At 36.6% G+C, this 21077-nt stretch overlaps 1 protein-coding gene across 10 annotated transcripts in view; it reads right to left on the bottom strand.

Moving 5' to 3' along the window:
- Window positions 1–3907: 3907 nt before the first annotated feature.
- The window catches only part of NAALADL2 (N-acetylated alpha-linked acidic dipeptidase like 2), a 1484638-nt gene continuing 1467468 nt past the window's right edge, over window positions 3908–21077 (bottom strand). For all 10 annotated transcript variants that reach the window (XM_069083604.1, XM_069083606.1, XM_069083602.1 and 7 more), the window contains one exon: window positions 3908–4546. In XM_069083604.1, the coding sequence (XP_068939705.1) occupies window positions 4348–4546 (199 nt within the window). In that variant the 3' untranslated portion in view covers window positions 3908–4347. The remainder of the gene's footprint in view (window positions 4547–21077) is intronic.

Genomic DNA, 21077 nt, shown 5'->3' with positions numbered 1-21077 from the left:
CAGAGAAATAAAACTGAATATTATTCAAAGAACAAGGGAAAGGCACATATGGGTTATTACAAACAGGGAACTATGGAGAACTGGAATAAGGGATACCATCAAAAATGCGTGAGCAAGTAAGAAGATAGACTGGTTACACAGTAAGAACAGGCGATAATTGATGGACTATTTTTGAACCCCCCCTTGGTATCTTGCAAAAGGACAAATGCCTTTGGCACATTTTGAATGGCCTGCTATTAGGAAGGCATGAGCCAGAGCTGCAGAGGATGGCAAGGCATGAGTGGGTTGTGATCGGCATCATTAAAAGGAAGTCCCACATTAGGAGAATATGGATCTGCAGGAGCAGGTGAGTAATGGGTTACCAAACTAGGTTGGAAATTTCTTTTCTGAGATTCCATCAGAAACTTTACATACTTACATGTGTGAGGGTTAGTCAGTACTGTGATGAGAATGTTTTGTGACTTCTTACTTCATCTTATTCATGCTATTCTTTTGTAAATTTGTGGCACTGGAAAGTTATTTGCTTGCATTTACATCTGTAAGTTGCTGTGTGGTGTGTGTGTGTGTGTGTGTGTGTGTGTGTGTGTAGGATGAAGCAGACGATTCACTATCTATGTGTTACTAATCAAGTACCAGGAACATAGGAGCTGCTTCCTTGCTTTGCTTTTCGATCACTTTGGGTACTGCCCATGTTGGAGAGATTGGGTTAAAGATAGTTCCTGACTAACTATGCCCATTATTCTTTTCAAAACAATGTGTTACCATTAAGAATGTCAGCCCCAAAGCCTTGAGCACTGTTTGATATTCTAGCAGTGTAATTCTCTTACCCATGTCACTAAATAATACATGCATAAGGATGTGAACCAAAACTAATTTAGATGGTCATGACAATGTTGAGCCAACTTGCTCTAACGTGAAAAGTCCTTAGCTCAATTTTCCCCTTCCCAGTTAGTAGGGCCCTCCTTAGCATATATCTTTTACATGCCCCTCATCTGAATTCTTTGGAGGTAGCTGTGTTAGTCCCTGGCTAAAGAGAGACAGAGAATTTGCCACCATCTGAAGCAGCAGCCCAGCTGTGCTTGGCGGCTGTGGAATGGCTAAATACACAAAGGAACTCTATGGGAGGGGTATCCTTTGCTCCTCTGGGAGGTAGAGTAGCATGAGAAGTTGGGGATCTGAATTCTAGATTTCACCACTAAGTTTATGACTGAACAAATTCATCTATCTGGCCTTAGTTGTCTTATCTGTAAAAATAGGATTACATCTTACTTAAAGAAAGGGGATTGGAGCAGAGACTATTGTAATTCATTGTAGATCTAGAATTGCTGACTCAATGCACAGGCATAGAAACCTGGGAAGTCTACCTTACAAAATCCCAGGTAAAGTCATCTTCCAGCTCTGTCACTTTGTAATATCTTTCTGTGGCTGGACTGGCAGAGTTGTGCTTGGAGTCCATCCTATATCACAGTTAAGGGGAAGAGAACTGCATATATTTGAGAGGCCATTACCAGGCAATGGAGAAATTTCAATTCCTGTTATTTTCTTAATGTATCCAAGTTATCAGACCTCTTGTTTCTATAGAATACAGACACACACACACACACACACACACACACACACACACACACACACACACACACACACACACTCAAAATCAAATTGGTAGACCCCTGAGCATGGCAATCACACTGCTGGTTAGGAGGTTTGCTATACTTAAAGAAAGATCTATTGTAGATTTCATATAACAGTTTGGCATCTGGTTTAATCACGGTTAAATTTCTTCATCAATTCTCTTAAATGGACCAATAAAAATCATGCTCGTCATTCATAATTAACAGCCCACATTTAAATACTGAACACCATAAAATTTGAAGACTGATACAGGCCATCTTCAGATTATTCTGTCCGTGCCTCATTTGATTTAGAGGGGTTAGTGACCCTTATTTTTAAAAAGCAGCTGATTTTCTACTGGAGATGCTTTAAAAGAATAACACATTTATTTCGAGATGAGTCCAGAGTGGGAGAGATTTTCAGAATGAAAACAAAACAAACAAAAAATTGCTTCTTTATCAAAAGACTAGAAGGTTTGCCCTGAAACCTGATTAAATATTTAAGAAATACCTGCACAAAGAGAGTGTTTCCAAAATGTTCTATGCTACTTGGCCCCGGGTGTCCTGAGCTTGTGTCTCCCCTTGTGCTGTAATGTTTATCTTCGAAGAACAAGGGAAGAAACTGAAGATAATGTAAGGAGCACACCTAACTTGGCAGGCCTCCAGGCCCTCCCTATGGAAAGATCCTCCAATATGGCGGAAACAAACATTTCAAACAGAGCACTTGTAGAAAACCTCTTGCAGGGAGAAAGTGATTCTTAAAATGAAGTGGATCCATTGGGATAATTCACATTGAGATTGCGCTTTCAGGACTGAATTATTCAACTAACTGCCCCAAATTCTGTGTTTCCCATGCAGACTCTAAGCTCCTTAAAGATAAGAATTATTCCATTTTTGTCTGCATTTCAAGTATCTTTGCACATAGTAGGCTTTTCATAAATATTTGTTGAAATTTGTTTTTTCTATGACTGCTTATGAAAATGATATATTGATACATATAATTCAACCAACTGATACTGATTAACCTTTCTTTACACCTTTGACTGTGGTTGGTGTGGTGGCGAACTTTTTTTTAACCTAAAAATAGTGGAAAAATTGAAACCGAAGACTAGAAAATCAAAATCTGCAGGCTTCCAAGAACATGACCTTAACCAAATGCTAAGCTAGGAAATCTGAGAGCTGAATATCTGATATAAAGTGATATGTGAAACAAGGGTGTTTCATTAGGCATAAAAAATTGACATGAAATAGATTGAAAATAAGATTTCTAAATGGAATCAGTTTATCTGATATCAGAAATACAATTTTCAAATAGACTTAGAGAATACTGTAGAGGTTTAAAATGTTATGGGATAGGAGATTATGAAGGATAGTAGATTCAGGAGATGTCATACTCATCTATAGCCAGATCTGTCTATAAAATTGCTTTTCCTACAATAGTTCAAAGTGGAAGTTGCTCTAAAAGGATGGGAGGAGGTGGGAGAGGAAAGATAAACCCTAACTATGAAACCAATTCATTTCCCACACTGAGCTAGTACCAGAACTACTGCACTGTAAATTACATTCTCCTGTCCAGAGTCAAATTTGGGGTCATCAGCACCTAATGTGACCTTTAAGGAGGTCAGATGGGGTTGGAGGAGCCACTACCAAAAATTCTTCCTTTAAATATTAATAAAATTTCCACTGGATCAGAATAATCATGTTCGTTTTCAAATACCTACTTTTCTGTAGTGAAGGAGAGAATAACTTTCTTCTTTTAAAAATATTTATGTTTTCAAAGAGAAATTTGGTCTTCATTTCTATAAAAATGCTTCTGAGTTGTTCTTGGGGAAAATGCCTCACAACAAGGTTGCTAAAGCTACAAATAAGAAGAGTGATGAGTGATCAGTCCATTTTAAGGGAGCCCCCGTTTTAAGGTTGCAGTGGTTCCATCCAGGATCCCCATATATTCTTCTGTCTCAGAGATTTGTACCTTTCCTTACATTCTTACAAACTCAACGGAGACAAATGAGGAGGTTCAAAGCTAGTCACTACATACCTTATTGGGAAAAATTTGCATTTAAATTGTTCTGTGCAGATATACCTCGAGTTTTCCTGGACTATTTATGGCTCTTTGATTGGTAACACTTGAAAATTATAGTTTTGAAACCAGTGTATTACTACATCTAGTTGTGTTAAGATCAGGCACTTCATTTCACAAACAGAAACATTCAAATGAGTTTTTGGTCAACTGGTCACTCAGTCAAAACAACTGAATTCTTCATAAAAAACACTTACCATTGAAATTAAACTGCAACTTTATCAATTCTCCATTTCTATTTTAGAAACTGGGTCATTAATAGTGCTTACATGTAGGAGATAAATAACATTCCTATGTGTTTCATCCACAGGAGCAAAGATTGTCCAGAATTTTTTGGGCTTCATTCCCCAAAACATAGTATTTTTTCAATACATATATAAAAATACAGCAGATTTCTTTCTAAAAGATAAATCTTAAGGGTTAATCCTATAACTTGCTCTTACACATTTCAAAATGTAGACGTATGAAAAAATATTAAATGTGCAAAAGGCTCTTTTTCATGTATATTTTTTAAATACATAATAGTACTTTTAGACAACAGTTGAAAACCTATTGGAAAAAAGCCTTCAACCTCACAGAAATCCTGGTCAGACTAGAGATTTTGCTTGTTGAATTGTAAACAAATTTTTTTTTTCTTTTTAAATGTTGAGAATTCTCTCAGTTCTTTCCCAACAAGCCACTCTCAAACACATCAAGTCCTGCTTTGAAGTAAACCTGAGCTGAATTGATGCTGTTCAGCACCTTGGACAGGGCTGCTTGAAGGGTCTCATTTGACAGATGTAACTTTTCCTGTTCCCAAGCTTCATGGAGTATGGAAAACTGGTGGGTCTTCTCATCCAGCCTGTACAGAATATTTCTGAAGAGAAACACAGAACATTTAACTGTTTTATGCTGAAAAAATTTATTTCTCAACATTAAAACCAAATCATTTCAAGTAAAGCATTGCTTTTTTTTTCTTCAAAAGACATACATATTAAGTAGCAGAGAGCTATAATTAGGCTTGAATTATTCAAATGAGATGATTGGAAGGAGACAAGATCAACCCCAACACCCTTTCCATTCCACTGTCTCCACTTCTCACCCCCTCCTTTTCCATATCCAAATAAGCATTAGAGTATGTAATACCATGCCAAAAGGCAGTGAGGCATAGTGAATAGAGATAGTTTTAGAAGGAAAAAGATCTACGCTCAACTCCTACCTCTCACACATACCTGTTATATGACCAATAGCAAATTACTCAACTACTCAGTGTCCCCAACCATCTTTTTAAGATGATAAACTGCAGATTTCCACCTGACAAAGCTGAATGACTACAAGGAACTTCCTCATAGGAAGTATTCCACACCAGTGGAATCACAGATCTGATTTTTTTAAAGTAACAATGTTAAAGTCTAGGACATCTTCCCACTGAGCCTCAGGTGGAACCTTTTTGGCAGAAAAATATAATGTCTTTAATTATTGCATCATTTCACTTCTTTCTAAGTATAAATCAGTTTAAACACCAAATAACTCAGAGCAAAATTATAGAGAAAGAAGTTTGGGCCTAATTGACTCTCCTCTTTATCATATATAACTTCTGAAGGATGGTAAATTCTGACATAGGGGGAAGTGGAAAGTACACAGAGTAGGAATCAATGGGATCCAAACTGATTTCTTTGTAATTATCTACTCCCATCCTCCTCTAACCTGGTTAGAGCTTTTACCACTCTACTTGCCTTGGCACCTAAGGGAACAGGACAATATGGGTATTTTCTGCTACAAACATTTGTAAGTATTTGTCACCCACTGTATGACCCATTTATGGAAAGGGTTGGTGCATGCCTCTAATTCAATTTAAAAGCATGTACTAAATGCTTACTATGTGCCAGGATCAGGAGAAATAAAGCCAGAAAGGAAAACTGTTCCTGCCCTCAAAAACATGTAATATAATTCAACCATGTCCATCCATACAGGAATTAATACAGAATATCATCCTCAAGCGGATGGAAGTATCCCCTTGTCTTCTCTTCCCTCAGTCCCTTTTGTCTTGGACCCAATCTTAAGAGTCTAACAGTCTATTGCAAGTAGACTTGCAATAACAAATATTATCCTCTGTAAAATACAGGCAGGGAAGGTAATGAGAGAATATGGTTTGCCATTTAATGGCAAATGTGCTTGACTTGTCATCGGGGGTGATATTGATTTAAATTCTTCCCTGCACACCAAAAAGTGACAAAACCATGGTGGAGGCTTATAGCTTCTTTGATCCTTGGTTTCCTCTTCTGTAAAATGGGCACAGTGATATAAGTTCACCTTATGTTGTAAAGTTATTTTGAATTTCTGATGAGATCATGTGTGTAAAGTGCCAGATCATTTACTTGATGCTTTTTAAAGTTTGCAAGCCAACATCCACATGTAATCACGTTTGGATTTTACAATAACCCTGAGTAAGAGCCACTATAAGTTTTATTGTCTTGATTTTAAAGGTAGGAAACTGAAGCTCAGAGTAGAAGGTACAGTAGAATAGACTCAAGAGTCAGAGAACCTGGATTCAAATGGATTCTTATGCGGACTGCTTTGACTATAGGTGAAGCATTTACCTTCCCTGCATTTTGTTTCTTCATTTCATTTATAAAATAGCAAGGCAGTTATGTGGCACTAAGAATTAAGCACTGGACGTAGAGTCAGGTGCACCTGAGTTCAAATCCTGCCTCAGATACTTATTATCTGCAAGACCCAGGGAAAAATCATTTAGTCATCCTCAGCTTTGGGTTTGCTCATCTGTAAAATAGAGATAATAATAGAACTAGAATAGAAGATCAAGTGTAAAGGGCTTTGAAAATCTGGAAGAGCTACATAAGTGCTAGTATTGTTTTTACTATTAGTGCTGATGTTAGTATCAACAACAACAATCAAACGAGTGGGTAAGGCTCTGTGGCCCCAGGCTTCCCTTTCAGGTCCAGATCTATGATACTGAACTTCCCTAAGGTCACAAATCCATTACATATCATAAGCATTGAGACTTTGCCTGACTTCCTCCCTTTATTCCTAGATAATATTCTCCCCTCCTCTAAGTTATTTTGCATTACTTTGGTTTCACTTATCTATATTCATGTACCCTCCTTCCAACAGAATATAAGCTTTTTGAAAATAGGCATGGCTTCAGCTCTCCATTTCTCTCTCTCTCTCTCTCTCTCTCTCTCTCTCTCTCTCTCTCTCTCTCAATCTCTCTCTCCTCTCTCTCTCTCTCTCTCTCTTTTTCTCTCCCCCCTCTCTGTCTCTCTCTGTCTCTCTTTTTCTCTCCCCTCCCTCATTTCATACATAACATGATGCCTTCTGCCTAGTAAACACTTTCATAGATACTTGTTGAAGAATGCTTTTGCCAGTTATAAATATATTTGAATAACCATTATTAGTAAAATTTCCATGATCAAAATTATCAATGAAAATTTTTTTTCAAAATTTTTCATAAAGCTAACAGAAAATTCCTCAGAAGAAGCCCTATAGCAAATAATAGAAAGCAAATGGTTTATTAGCATAATTCAAAGAGACTGTAATTACCTTAAATCTTTACTAAGAGGCTTTTTTGATGACAAACCAGAGTACTAAAGTTGAAAATCAAAAGGATGAAGGGTTTTTTTTTTTTTTAGAGTTCCCTTTAGTGTCTGGAGATGAGCACATTATACAGAAGGAAAAGAACATCAAAGAAAGAAAAGTAGCCTAGACACTCCATTAGTAACCTACTATTCTGACCTATACAATAGCAACTCCGGATTGGTAATCCAAATTCCAGGGGCATTCTTTTTTTTTTTTAATTTCTGAAACTTAAATATGCAATAAGAAAAGAAAAAGAAATATTATAAACTTAAATATTGAAACAAGTACAAAATAATAAAAAAGCATGTCATGTGCACAGCAGAATGTAAGAGAAAATTCAAAATATATAGCCATAAGTTTCCATTTCAAGAAAGCCCATATAATAAATACTTGTCATTGTTTTCAGAGCTCTCCATCTTTGCTTCCTTGTTAGGTTTTTGTTGTTGTTGTTCTCTGCTGGGTATTTTTTTACTTTATTCTTTTCCCCCCTCCCCCATGGCTACAATTAATCACAGATATGTTTAGATATAGATATGCAAATACACATAAACTTATATATATATATATACATATATATATACACACTCATATACTTTCCCTAACAAATTTTACTTCTGATCTTTGTTTTTATGTTTATGCATATCTCTTATTTCCTATTAGTTAAGGGTAATACTTTACTTCTGCTACCCTGCCCCCCTATTACTTAGCCTATCTCCCCTCCAAGGGTCATTTCCTTATCCTCCCATTTCCATAAATCAAAATACTCTTCTACACCTTTTGACCTATTCCTTTACCCTCCCCTCTAGAGGTCTCTCCCTTATCCTTTCCCGCTATAATGTCAATGTGATATTCACAGCACCCATGACAGCTATGAATATGTCGGTATAGTTCTGAATCACAAAATGTAACAGATTCTCCACATGGAAGATAGAATCAAAACATTTTTTTCAAACTGCAGAAAGCGAATCCCAACACCAGAAAGCCATATCCATCATAGCAACCAAGAAGTTGGTATACATAACCAATGCAGCAAGCAATAACATCCCCAAGCCTTCCCTCCATCAGGCTTTCAAAACAAAACAGGCTCCCTTAAGCAAAAATGTCCCTCTATCACTCACACTAGCTGCTTTGTTTAGGCTCTGCCTGCTCCCAGCTCTGCTTGTGCTCTCTGCTCCTTTGTACTCCACCTTCCCTGTTCCTCCCTTTCAGCAAACTCCTTCCACTGTGGGCTCCATGTGATTACACTTGGCTTGTTAAGGGCAGGGATAGTCTTCAAATTCCCTTAGGCTATTAAGGGACAGGGAAGATCTTCAAATTTCCATTCCCATTACATCCTCCTCCCTATTCTCTTAGTGTTTTATTTCTTTCTGATTTTACAAGACTTTTATACACACATACATACATGCATATACACACATATACATACATGCATCTATGTGTATATATATTCATGTATGCATGTATGTATGCATATACTATGTACTCTTGAGCCCGTTCCCAATGAAAGTAGGTTTCCAGAACTAATGGCCCCCTTCCGCCATCTAACTCCTCTGTATCAGCTCTTCCTCTAGCGCCTCATTTGTATAAAATACTCTTTTAGCTGTCCCTACACAGTTTTCCTTCTTAAAGTCATATCATATTCAAGTCTACCCCAATCTTTCTTATGATCTACCTAATTACTCATAACAACCTTAGAAATAAATTTTATATTTTACATACATGAAAGGTAAATACCTGTCCTTATGGAGTCCCTTGCAATTAGTTTTTGGTATGTATCTTATATTTCTCTTGAAAGTCTGACAATTCATTAAATATCCATTTTTTTTTCTTTCAGGATTATGCTTAACTTTGCTGGTTATGATATTTTTTTTTTTATTTTGCCAGAACTCTGGTACTTTTGCTCTTTGATATATAGTGTTCTAATATCTGTGGACTTTTAGTGTCACTGCTGCTAGGTCTTGTGTGATTCTAATTGTGATACTACCACATTGATTTTTTTTCTTGTTGCAGGTCATATTTTATTCATGAGCTGGGGGTTTTGAAATTTGACAATAATGTTCCTATGGGTTTTCATCACAGGATCTCTTTCAGGTGGTGAGAGGTAGGTTTTTTTTTCTACTTTTACTTTTTCCTCTTGTTCTAATACTTCAGGATAATTTTCTTAAGTTATTTCTTGTATTATTGTATCAAGATTCTTTTCCTGATCATAGCTTTCAGGTAGTGCAATTATTCTTATGTTTTCTTTTCTTTATCTGTTCTCCAGATCAGTTGTTTTCCTAATGAAATGTTTCACATTCTCTTTTTTTTATTCTTTATTTTAAGAGTATTTTCATAAATTAAAGATGATGGCAAGACATACTCTGCTGTGGATACTATCAGAATTTTCTGATAGGTGAGGGAATTGTGTACAGATAAATAGCCATTTAGAATAGGCTGTGGAAGTCTACATCTCATAAAGTGATATGTTCAGAGAAAACTAGATTTTTCTCTATGGGAGTGGGGGCAGAGTACATAAAAGCTTAATATAAAGGGCAAAAAGCACTGAAATATATTTAATCTTTTTACTGAATATTATATGTAAACATCTTCTACTCCTTCCCCTTGTGTTTCTAGTTCAATGAGTAAAACAGAAATATTAAGCCTATTTCATATTTGTAAATGTTATTGTTTATAATTTGATTCCTCTAGTTTCTCTTTTCAGAGTTTTATTTTCAATAATTCTCATGTAAAATTGACTATACACTTTGATAACACAGTGTACTGTTTGTGAAACTATATCAGAGACTCTCTTCCCCTTAAGCTTAGAAGAGATACCTTGAGGAGAAGCAATGGGATAATCCTCCTTGTTAGTACTGCTATTCAAATGGGTGAGAGCACTGTAATCAGGACAGTTTTAGGGAAAGGTTTAATGAACATAGGATTGATACAAAGGGTATTTCCACCTCTCCAACTTCTATTGGATTTAATAGCAGATATGGAACATAGAATCATGTACGTATAATGTGATTATTAAATGTTAAATATTATTAATATTCAATTTAACGAAAAGGCAGCATTAATAATCCATGTTCATAAAGGTTATAGGATTAGTCTCTTAATGCCAATTCATTTAATCATGAGCTCAGACTCGGTATATTTATACAAAATTTTTAGCCCTAATTGCTGGAAATGACCAAGAGGAAAAATGATGATGAAGAAAAAGACAAAAATGTTGAGATTTCAAAACAGCAAAAACTTCAACAGTGGTTTTGATCAAATAAAAAAGAAACAAACAAACATACATATCTATTTCTCTGGTGACAACAACAGACCTAGTTTGGGCAATAACCAGAACGCGCTTTCTCTAACTAGTAAACAACCCAATAACATACTTCTTAAATGCCTCTCAACAAGTCATGTGAATAGAAATGGATCATTTGCTTGGGCTCTACAAGGAGATAAACACATTTTCCATATGGTCTGTGATTCAAGGAGTAGGTTGGTAGCAAACTCTTATAAAAGATAAATAATCATTTCCATTGTCACCCAGAGTACAAATCAGCAGAAACCTGAGGAACTTAGGGACTACAAGTGACAGGGGAAGAGAGAACCTTCATTTGGGCAGCTGATGTAATTTAAGCCTCACCAACACATTTATGGTGGTGAAATATATCACCTCACCTCAATGGACAGTGATTCCTTGAAGACAGACAGGGAATCACATAGATATGTGCTCCCTAAATTTTTGTCACAAGTGTAATTTTGTCTACCAATTTTCCCCAAGAATCTTATCTTTCCCGATTACTTATCCCTATACCACAAGCTATTTTGCCTCTTTAGTTATATAGAATGAATTCCGTACTTGGAGTCCTTAGGAGAGAGCTCATTATATCATTTTATTTCTTATTCTTATCCAACTTTGCTTCCACTGGAAGGATTAGAAAAGTCTCTTGGGTATGAAATGTTTCATTGGTCTATATTTCCTTACCTTTCAGAGTTTGAGAAACATTTTTTATTGGAAAGAATTAAAGAACTAGGCAAGTGCTGATATCCAATATACTTCCAAAAAAAGGTGAATAAGAAAAGCGACTAGAGGGAGGAAAGATAAGAAACCAGCAAAAAGCACATTTCCTGTTGGAAGGGGCTACACCTTAAGGATGTTCTTTCCCTGACTATACGCCCACCATCTCTTGACCGAGTCAATGATATTGGAGACCACCTTTCATGTTGAATGTTGAATGCCTGGGCATGTTTTTTAAGTTACTTGCCCTAGGCACAGAAATTGCTTGTTACGACTTTGCACACAGGTATGTGTTTGAGGGAAGATGGCAGTGACCCAAATCCTATCCACTCCATCAAGCTTTTATTAAATAAATCCAGTACACCTACAGTTTGATACCCCAAATTTAAACTGATTCTATAGAAGATCTTTCCAAATATTTTGAAAGGGGAAAAAGAGGTTGTAGGGGTTGCTTGCTTCAGGGGTTAAAACACCAAGACATCTTTAATAAATATGGAGAAGTCAGCTATGTTATAGCAACCAAATCAGTTTGAATTGCTCCTTGGAGTTTTCACACCCTCTCCCTTCCCTACCCCCCATCCACTCATTTGTAGTCTTCCTTCTTGTTCTTGTTTCATTGGGAGGTTTCAGCTCTCATTGGATAGTGTCTGGAACAGTTGAGCTGGTTCAGCAAAACTGACTGGGGCAGCTCTTTGTAAAGAGAATTGATGGCTACATAATGCAGCTAAAATTTAAACACCGAGTATTAACTGTAGCCACCCTTAGGTTGATCCATCTGAAACCTAGGAGACTTATAAATACATTCTTGCCCTTGAACATGTCTCTTTTGCTCCTGTGTAGATCAGCATTTCTGACCAAAACATTTGAGTCAGTGGCCTTGTGTAAATTTTGCTGATGGCACAGAACCTAAAATGTGTTTTGATTTCAGTATGTATGGGGATGCTATGTGCAAGTGTTTTTTTTTTTTCCTTTCCTGTGCTTTCTGTCTATCTTTGGAATTACAAATGGGGGTCAGAGCCAAATCCATAAAAGCTAGGCATTGGACATTTATCTAGAATTACACAGGGCCATATAAGCCCAATAGCTCAATTGAGATTAACAACAAGCATTTATTAAGTATTTACCATGTACCAGGAGCAGCTAAGTGGTACAATGGATTGAGAGCCAGGTCTTGAATCAAGAGGACCTGAGTTCAAATCTGACCGCAGACACTTGCTAGCTATGACCCTGGGCAAGTGACTTAACCCTGTTTGCCTCAGTACCTTATCTGTAAAATGAATTAGAGAAGACATTGGCAGATCACTCCAGTATCTTTGTCAAGAAAACCCCAGATGAGCTCACAAAGAGTTGGACATGACTAAAATGATTCGACAGCATGTACTGGGTACTGGGCTAGGCATATAAAAACAAAAATAAATCAGTAATTGCCCTCAAGGAGCTTTAAAAGAAGGGATACAGCATGTATGCTGATATGCTATAGATAGGAAAACAGAGAAGCTAAAAAGCATTAACAATGCTAGGGAATCAGGAAGGCTCCAGAAAAGCGATAGCTCCTGAGCTGAGCCGTGAAGGAAAGAAAAGAAAAAAAAAACAGATTTTGAGACAATGACAAAGGATTTTATTCTAGACATGGAAGATAGTGTGTGCAATAAGATGGAGGGTCAAGTTCAAGGAACAATAAGCAGTCCAGTTATATTGGACTATCAAATTAATGAAAGGGAAGAGTAGAAAGTACTATCCAAGCTTAGGAGTTTGACATTTATCTTACAGGCAATGGGAGTGTCAAGGCAATAACATGATATTATGTATGACAAGGCTATAAAGGCAGATTGGAGCTGGGTTGTGAAGGTCTTTAAATGAAAACTGTAGGATATGTATATAGTGATGAACCTTGGTGACTGAGAAGATAGTGGGAGCCTCAACAAATATTAGGAAGTTTGCCAGAGGGGTATGTTTGGGGGTGGGGATAAAGAAGATAATACAAAATCAGTGGTAGAAACAAAAATGGAAAAAATAATTCAGACTTGTTTCCATGTTGAGACACTGTCTCTGATAACTGGGTGATAGATTCCTTGCCAAAACATGTTTGTTCTCTCATATACATAGCCTTAATTCAAATCAGGATCATTTCCCTGCAGGAAGGATGAACTAGTGGGACCTTGGCAGTATATCGACATTTCAGCAAAGCACCATGGTATTTGCATACACAATACACAGGCTTCATAAGGACTTGGATAGAAATCAGGCATAATTAAAATATTCTTTAACTGAAATCACTTTAGTAAGCTAACATGTTTAAAACAGCATTAATTCCTCCTCCTTCCCCTATGCCTATCTGGTAAAATCTTTTCCATCATCTGTAACTATTTGGAGCTTATGAATGTAATTCATCCAGTTTGCCTGACCCACACACACCAGAAAGAGACTACTAAGAGGAAAGTGTAATACATTATTGATGACACTAATGAAATTACAACACCCATCATTCATTTTAATGGGTCTGTTTCAATGACACTTCACTGTGACCTGAAAAGATCAGCCCCAAACTAGGAAACCTAATTAATAACTTCAGGCAGCACCATTGAGGGAGATGATGCATCTTTGTATAACTGACAAATCTTTCCCATTCAACTAAGGCAAAAGGACAGATAAGATGAATTTGGAAACAAAAGCACTGAGAATTATTAGGAGTCATTTCCATGGATGTGAATATTCACATTATTGATGGAAATGATGACTTTTCTTTTCAAACACTGATTTTTATTATCATAAAGGGGGATGGGATGCCAACGTTTTATAAGCTTAAATTACTAAGCATTATACTTCATGCTGACAATAGTAACTCCTGGCTTTCAAACTAGATAGGATTGACATGCTGAATTCAAACAAGGAAGGTCAGCTGTGTTTCTGTCGATTATGGTCAATTCTCAAAGATTGCACTAACTACATTATTTCGTTAATATCAATCAGGGTATTTGATCTAACACTAGGATTTTTTCTTTAAATTTGACTATCACATTCAGTGAAAGCATATGAAGCATATTGCTAGTCTATTTATAAATATTATTTCATCTAAGGTTATGCCAGGTCTATATCTGCAAAGTAAAGCTGATTGCTAAGGCTATTATCAGATTCCCTTAAAGTCTAGAGCTGTTCAGGTTAAGATATCTGTATAACTGAGTCAGAAGATAAGGAATCATAGTGTTGTTTTGGCATCTCTGGGATATTAATCAACACCACCCGAAAGGCAGAGTAGTGTTGTCAAACTCAATTGGAAATGGGGTCACTGATCCCTACATAAGCATCCCTCAGTTTGAAAATGTAATGTTATCAATGCTTTATTTTTATTCATTTTGTTAAATATTTCCCTATTACATTTTAATCCAGTTTGGGTGGCACTCCTTATGTGTAGCAAGTGAGTTGCATTTTCACAGCTCTGATGTAGATAAATTCATCAATACTTTAAGGACCGAACTTTTCATCACTCTATAGACCCCTTTCACTGAAACAGATAGCAACACTTTTATGATCAACCAGATGATCTCCAGAAGTTGGGGTAGCTAAAAAAAGATCATCAAATTATAGTCAACTTGGTGAGAAATTTCTTCATATTTATCTAGGCTAATCCATGAACAAGAGGCAACTTGGAGGACAGGGCACTAATATTTGGATGGAAGGTCCCAAATAGGAGGCAATATTTTAACTGAACCTTGAAAGAAGACAGATTCAAAGAGACAAAGGTGATGGGGGAAAGCATCACATGGGAGGGAGGAGTGGAGACAAGAGATCAATTATATTTAAGGTCACAGAGTCTAACCTGATTACTTGAAAGACAAGGAAACTAAGTGAAGACCAGCAAAGCCACGTTGACTTGACCAAAGTCACAGAGCTAGTCAATAAAAGAACCTAGGCTAGAATCCAGGACTTTTAACTTACATCTACTTCATTGACTTTTTATATCAATCTCAGTACTCCCTTGGGTTTGTCACCTAGTTCATACTTAAGAATTTTCTAGAACAGTTGGTTCTGCTACACATTACACCATGATGACTCAACCTTTCAGAGCCTGGGGTCAATTACAAACTGTCATGATTCAGCATAGTGGAAATTTAGCAGACCATCTAAGTTACTTAGTAGAGCAGAGAGAGTACTAGAACTGGAGTTTGGAAAACTTGTGTTTGAATCAGGCACTAGACTCAGATTTACTACCTCTTTGGTGCTGGGCAAGTCATTAAACTTCTTTCAGCCTCAGTTTATTCATCTATAAAATAAGAGACATCATAGCTCCCACCAAGATAGCTATGAGGATTAAAAGATACACAGGGGGGTTCACAGTCTTTAAAGTGCTATATAAAAGGTAGTTATTCTTAATGATATGGCTAAGTTTAATTTAAGCAATGAATTGTATAGTTAGGGGTATCCTTATTAATTGAGATGAATTATTTTCACATTTCTATTTTTTGTTGTAGCCTTAGAATTTTAGTTAGGATTTCTCAAACAAAAAGAAAGTACTTAACCATTATAATTTGATGGCAAGTAAAACAGCTCATTAAAAGTTTGGCTTATCCTTGGGTCAAGATAAAATAATTTATTCATATGGAAGAAGGCATTCTCACAATTAAGTGTACCATAGAATAAAGTCAAGAGTAGAGACAAAATCAGGAATAACAACTCACATTTTTATAGTACTTGAAAGTTTACAAGGCATTTTCCTTGAAAAATATAGGAGGAGAACTATTAAAATGTCCTTGCCATTTGTCCAAGAAAGTCCACTGTTGGGTATCTACTCCAAGGTCAATGACAAAAAAGAAAAACCCCATGTACACAATCACACACACACACACACACACACTCCAAACAAAACATTTATTATAGACCTTTTCATGCAAAGAAAGAATTAAAATTAAAAAATAAATAATTCTGAATGGTTCAAATAAAATAAACAATTGTTTATTTTAAATTTGTTTTAAATGTTACCATAATATGAAAGTTAATGGACCCTTTCTTGCCTTTCTGTCTACCATCAGCAAAACGGCTAAGACAACCATTCATATGGAATAACTAAACAAACTGTGTTATATCAATATGATAAACTATTTTGGTGCTGTAAGAAATGGTGACTGTTGAATACAAAGAAGCATGGGGAGATATGTATGGACTGATGCAAGGTAAAGTTAGCAGAACCAGGACTATGTGAGGTGGGCTATAAAAGTTGACTCTATAGAAAGGGATAGAAAAGAGTACACTGGGAAATGTATGTGAAAAGAATAGTAATAAAAACTTACTGGATACAAAATGTTTACTTTAAAATCACCCTGTGAGGCAACTATTTTCTCTATTATTTTCTCTATTGCATAGGTGAAGAGACTGAGGCTCTAAATGGTTCATTAAGGGTCATACATTACAGATTAAAGTCTAGGTCTACGCACACACACACACACACACAGCTATATCTATCTATGACCAATTAGTTCAAATAAAATAAACAATGTTGTTACCATAATATGAAAGTTAATGGACACTTTTTTTCTTTCTGTTTACCATCAGCAATCTACAAAAACGGAAATCAGTATATACTGTCAGTAATAACCACTCCATTAGAGTATTTACTTATTTTCAGAAAATGTACTTTTATATTTTTGGTGTAGGTTATGGGGTACTCTTTGGGGGTGTTGGTGGAATAGTGTCATTATGCTGAAACAAAAATTATTAAAGTTAAGAAAAAGGAGACTTAGGAACTTATTAACATATTACTCAATGTTTTTAGCTTTTACCACCATGTCATAACTTATTTCTAGAATATTCAAATCTGAAAGCAATCTATTCTGTACATTTGTAATTAATCATTAACATATTGCCCAAATCCAGGAGTGGGAAAACCCTATTTTTGGAGTCCCTAGAATCCATCTCCCCTCCACTTTATTGTTCTTGGAATATCCTATCTTCTCTCTATCCCTTTTGCCCCCTTTGTCCCAATTAGCATCTGATTGGATGTAATTCTTCATATTTTGAGCTAAAGCTCCAACTCTTATAAAAGTGGTGGCCCCAGGGAATCAGCTAATTGTAGTTACCAAAATGTGGTTATTTTGGGTATCTCAACACAGCTTTTAGAAATAGTCATTCTCATCTTTATTATAGTAGAGAGTACTACCATCCTCTCAGCCACCCAGGCCTACAACTCCAGCGTCAACCCTGACTCCTCCTTCTCACTCATCCCACACCTGTAACCTGTTGACAAATTTTGTCATTTCAACTCTCCTATTTCTCCAGTAAGTTGGTGCCTCAGGGGAGAGAGGGCTAAGCATGAAGTCAGGAAGACTCATCTTCAAATCTGGCTTCAGACACTTATTAGCTGTATGACCCTGGGAAAGACACCTAACCCTATTTGCCTCAGTTTCCACATCTGTAAAATGGGCTGGAGAAGGAAATGCCAAGTCACTCCAGTATCTTTGCCAAGAAAACACCAAATGGGGTCCTGTAGAGTCAGACACGATTGAAATCACTGAACAGCATTTCTCTACTCACACAGTTAACACCCCTAGTTAGAAGTTTTATCACTTCTCACCTTGTAACTAGTCTCTCTGCCAAGAGTATCTCCATATTCCCAGTCCATCTTCCATTCATAATCCAAGGCAATTTTTCTAATGTGTAGATTGGAACATGTCACCACTCCTTCCTCTATTAAAGGAATCCCAGTGGTTCCCTATTATCTTCAGGATTAAGTATAAAACCCTCTGTCTGGAAATTAAAGTTCTTTACAATCCCATCCTTACCTGCCTTTCTAGTCTTTTTATACTTTGCTCCTTTCCATACTCCCTATGATCCAATATTATTGGCCTCCTTGCAGTTCCTCCATCAAAAGACTCCATGTTCCATCTCCAGGACTTTGAGCTGACTGTCCCTCATGATTGTAATATCCTTATCTCTTGCATCTTGGTATCTCTGAATTCCCAAAAGATCCAACTCAAAATCTTCCCTTCTGTAGGAGCTCTTTTCTGACCTCCTCAACTCTTAATATCTTGGTTTTTCAGATTATTTTCATATGCACTGTCGAGATTTTGTATGTACCCAAATATTTACATGTCTCCCTCATTAGAGGGTAAACCCTGGAGAGCAGGTATTGTCATTTGCTTGTTTGTTTTGTCTTTCTTTGAATCCCCAGGGGTCATCACAGTGCTTGACACACAATAAGAACTTAATAAATACTTACTGACTCTAGGTTATAGCTAGGTAGTAGAAACAGTGGATAGAGCACTGGGTGGGGAGGCAGAAAAATCTGAGTTCAAATCCAGCCTCAGATACTTAGCTGTATATTTGTAAAGCTCTTGGCACAGTGCCTGGTACATAGTAGGTGCTTAAAAATTTTTATTTCATTTCCTATTCCTTCTTCCTCCTTCCACTTACTAATTATTTGACCTTAGGCAAGCTGCAAAACTGTTTTTTTGTTTGTTTGTTTGTTTCTTCTATATAAAATGAAGATGATCTTTAAAGTCACTTCCAGCTCTATAGTGATCATCTTTTTTTTTTTTTTGAAGGGGAAAGGCAGGGCAATTGGGGTTAAGTGACTTGCCCAAGGTCACATCGCTAGTAAGTGTTAAGTGTCTGAGGCCAGATTTGAGCTCTGGTCCTCCTGATTCCATGGCTAATGCTCTATTCACTGTGCCATCTAGCTGCCGCCCCCTATAGTGATCATCTTATCAGTACGTAAAATGCTTTTAAAAATAAAAGAAAATAATCCAATGTAAGAAATAATGATAAACTTGCTTTGTTGTTTTGGGAATCTATGTTAATATCATATGAAGTAATGTAATATATAAATGGATTGAATATTGTTGATATATAATATGTTCTTGTTATTTATTAGGTCTTCAACATGTATGTATTCTGTCTCTGAATTTAGACTAAAAGTTCTTTGTGAAAAAAGAACACATTTTAGTCTTCTTTTATGATCCTAGAAAAGTGCTAAGCATATAGTAAATTCCTTAATAAATACATTTGATGATTAATTGGTAAGATTAATTTAGAAAGAAAAAGGATGAAACATTTATTTTTGCATCTATAATCTTCCATGGGGAAGCCCATTATAAATTAAACTACTCAGCTAATTGCTCCACTTCTCCATTTCACCTTGGATGGGTAGCTATGGCAAAAGAATGCTGTACTTAAAAATGGCTATAAATGTACCAAAGTAAAATGTGTTTTTCTCCGAGATGGAGAAAAGAACATGAATCATAATGATTTGTAATAATAATAAAAAAAATCTCAGCACTGAACCCATTTTATAAGACATTAGGAATTACTTTGAGTGTCTGGTAAATTTCTTCTTTGAAGGGCAAGTAAATATAAGAGGCACAAAGATATGCTGCTATTATCACAAGGGAAATTTTGTATGAAAAGTTTTTGATGGAAGTTTGGCACAGTTTGTATCTGTTTTAACCTAAAAGAATCTCAAGGCTAATATTACTTGTAGTGATAGAAAACTTCAACATACAAACTGGGAGCAGGATCTGCATTTGCTTTAAAAAATGAAAAATATGGCCCTAAGAATTTCTATTTTAAAACTGCCTCTCCGAATTCTTGGCTGTGGGAGTTTTGCTAATTAATTGGTTAGTACATGATTCATCCCAACTATGTTATGTTTGCAAAAGGAGGGAGAAGTGATGCTATTGCTAACAGTATTAGCCCTGTGTAGCAGCAAGCACCCCAAGCGTCCTCAGGGTGGCTGCCCATACAGGTTCTTAGATCTGCTTTGCTAAAGGAAAGCAACTCAAAATGGGTTAACAAGCTTACTTTAATCAGTCAAACGTCTATCGTTTACCTCGTTCAGGGGAAAAAGGTCAGCACCCCGAACTTCAAAGTATACAGGCAGAAGTATCAAGACAGAAAGAGATCAAGTAGACAGCTTTCCAAACTGTCCAGCCATTACATCCATACCAAATCAACATCTGGGTTTTGCAAAGCTGGGGGGCTCTGGACAGCGGCTAGCCCAGAGTTTCATCAAATCACAGAACACTTCTCAAAGTGAGCCCCCAAACAAAGCCTCACATCAGGGCTTATATAGCCTTCTCCTGGCTCAGAGAATGTAACAACCTTATTGACTCACTGGCCAATCACAGAGTATCTACTGAAAAACAAGCCTCCCACCCCAGGCTCCAGGTGCACTTTAGCCTAGGGGCAGGGAAGATCTTTAAATTTCCATTCCCATTACACCCTGGTAGCAAGGAGTAGTGGAACGCAGTGGATATAAGGCTGCATCTAGAGTCAGAAGAAGTGGGTTTGAATCCCAGTTTTGTCACTTCCCACCTGAGTGACCTTAGGCAAGTCACCTGACCTCCCTACATCTCATTTTTCTCATATTTAAGTGGAAAGAATTATACTAAATGCCTTCTGAAATCCCCTCCTGTTCTAGATCTATGATTTTGTGAAGTTATATAGTGTCAAAACTGAACACCAGTCAACAGGCAGCTGAGCTCAGAGCCAAAAAGACCTGATCAAAGTTTTGCTTCTGATCCATAGCCACCCTATGATCTTTCTCAAATCATTTAACCTCTTGGCGCTTAAGTCAATTTTCAAAGGCTATAAATTGCAGAGAAGGTTCTGGTCTACTTCAAAAGGAAGAGTTTTCTCTATCAACGAAATCGCAGCTTCAGTCCCTACCCCAATTATTACATTTAAATATGTACATATGGTTTCTACCATTACAAACATAAGTGGTTTGAGGGTGAGGATTATTTATTTCGCCTTTGCTTTTGCATGTCCATTGTTTAACACCATGCCTAGTATAAAGAAGGCACTTAATAAAGGGATGTTG

Source organism: Petaurus breviceps, unplaced genomic scaffold, assembly GCF_028583685.1.
Source record: "Petaurus breviceps papuanus isolate PSGF00001 unplaced genomic scaffold, PetGlider_PUasm1.0 173, whole genome shotgun sequence".
Classification (NCBI taxonomy): domain Eukaryota; kingdom Metazoa; phylum Chordata; class Mammalia; order Diprotodontia; family Petauridae; genus Petaurus; species Petaurus breviceps.
The sequence above is the reverse complement of the archived record's forward strand: the minus strand, read 5'-3'. Positions and strand labels throughout refer to the sequence as shown.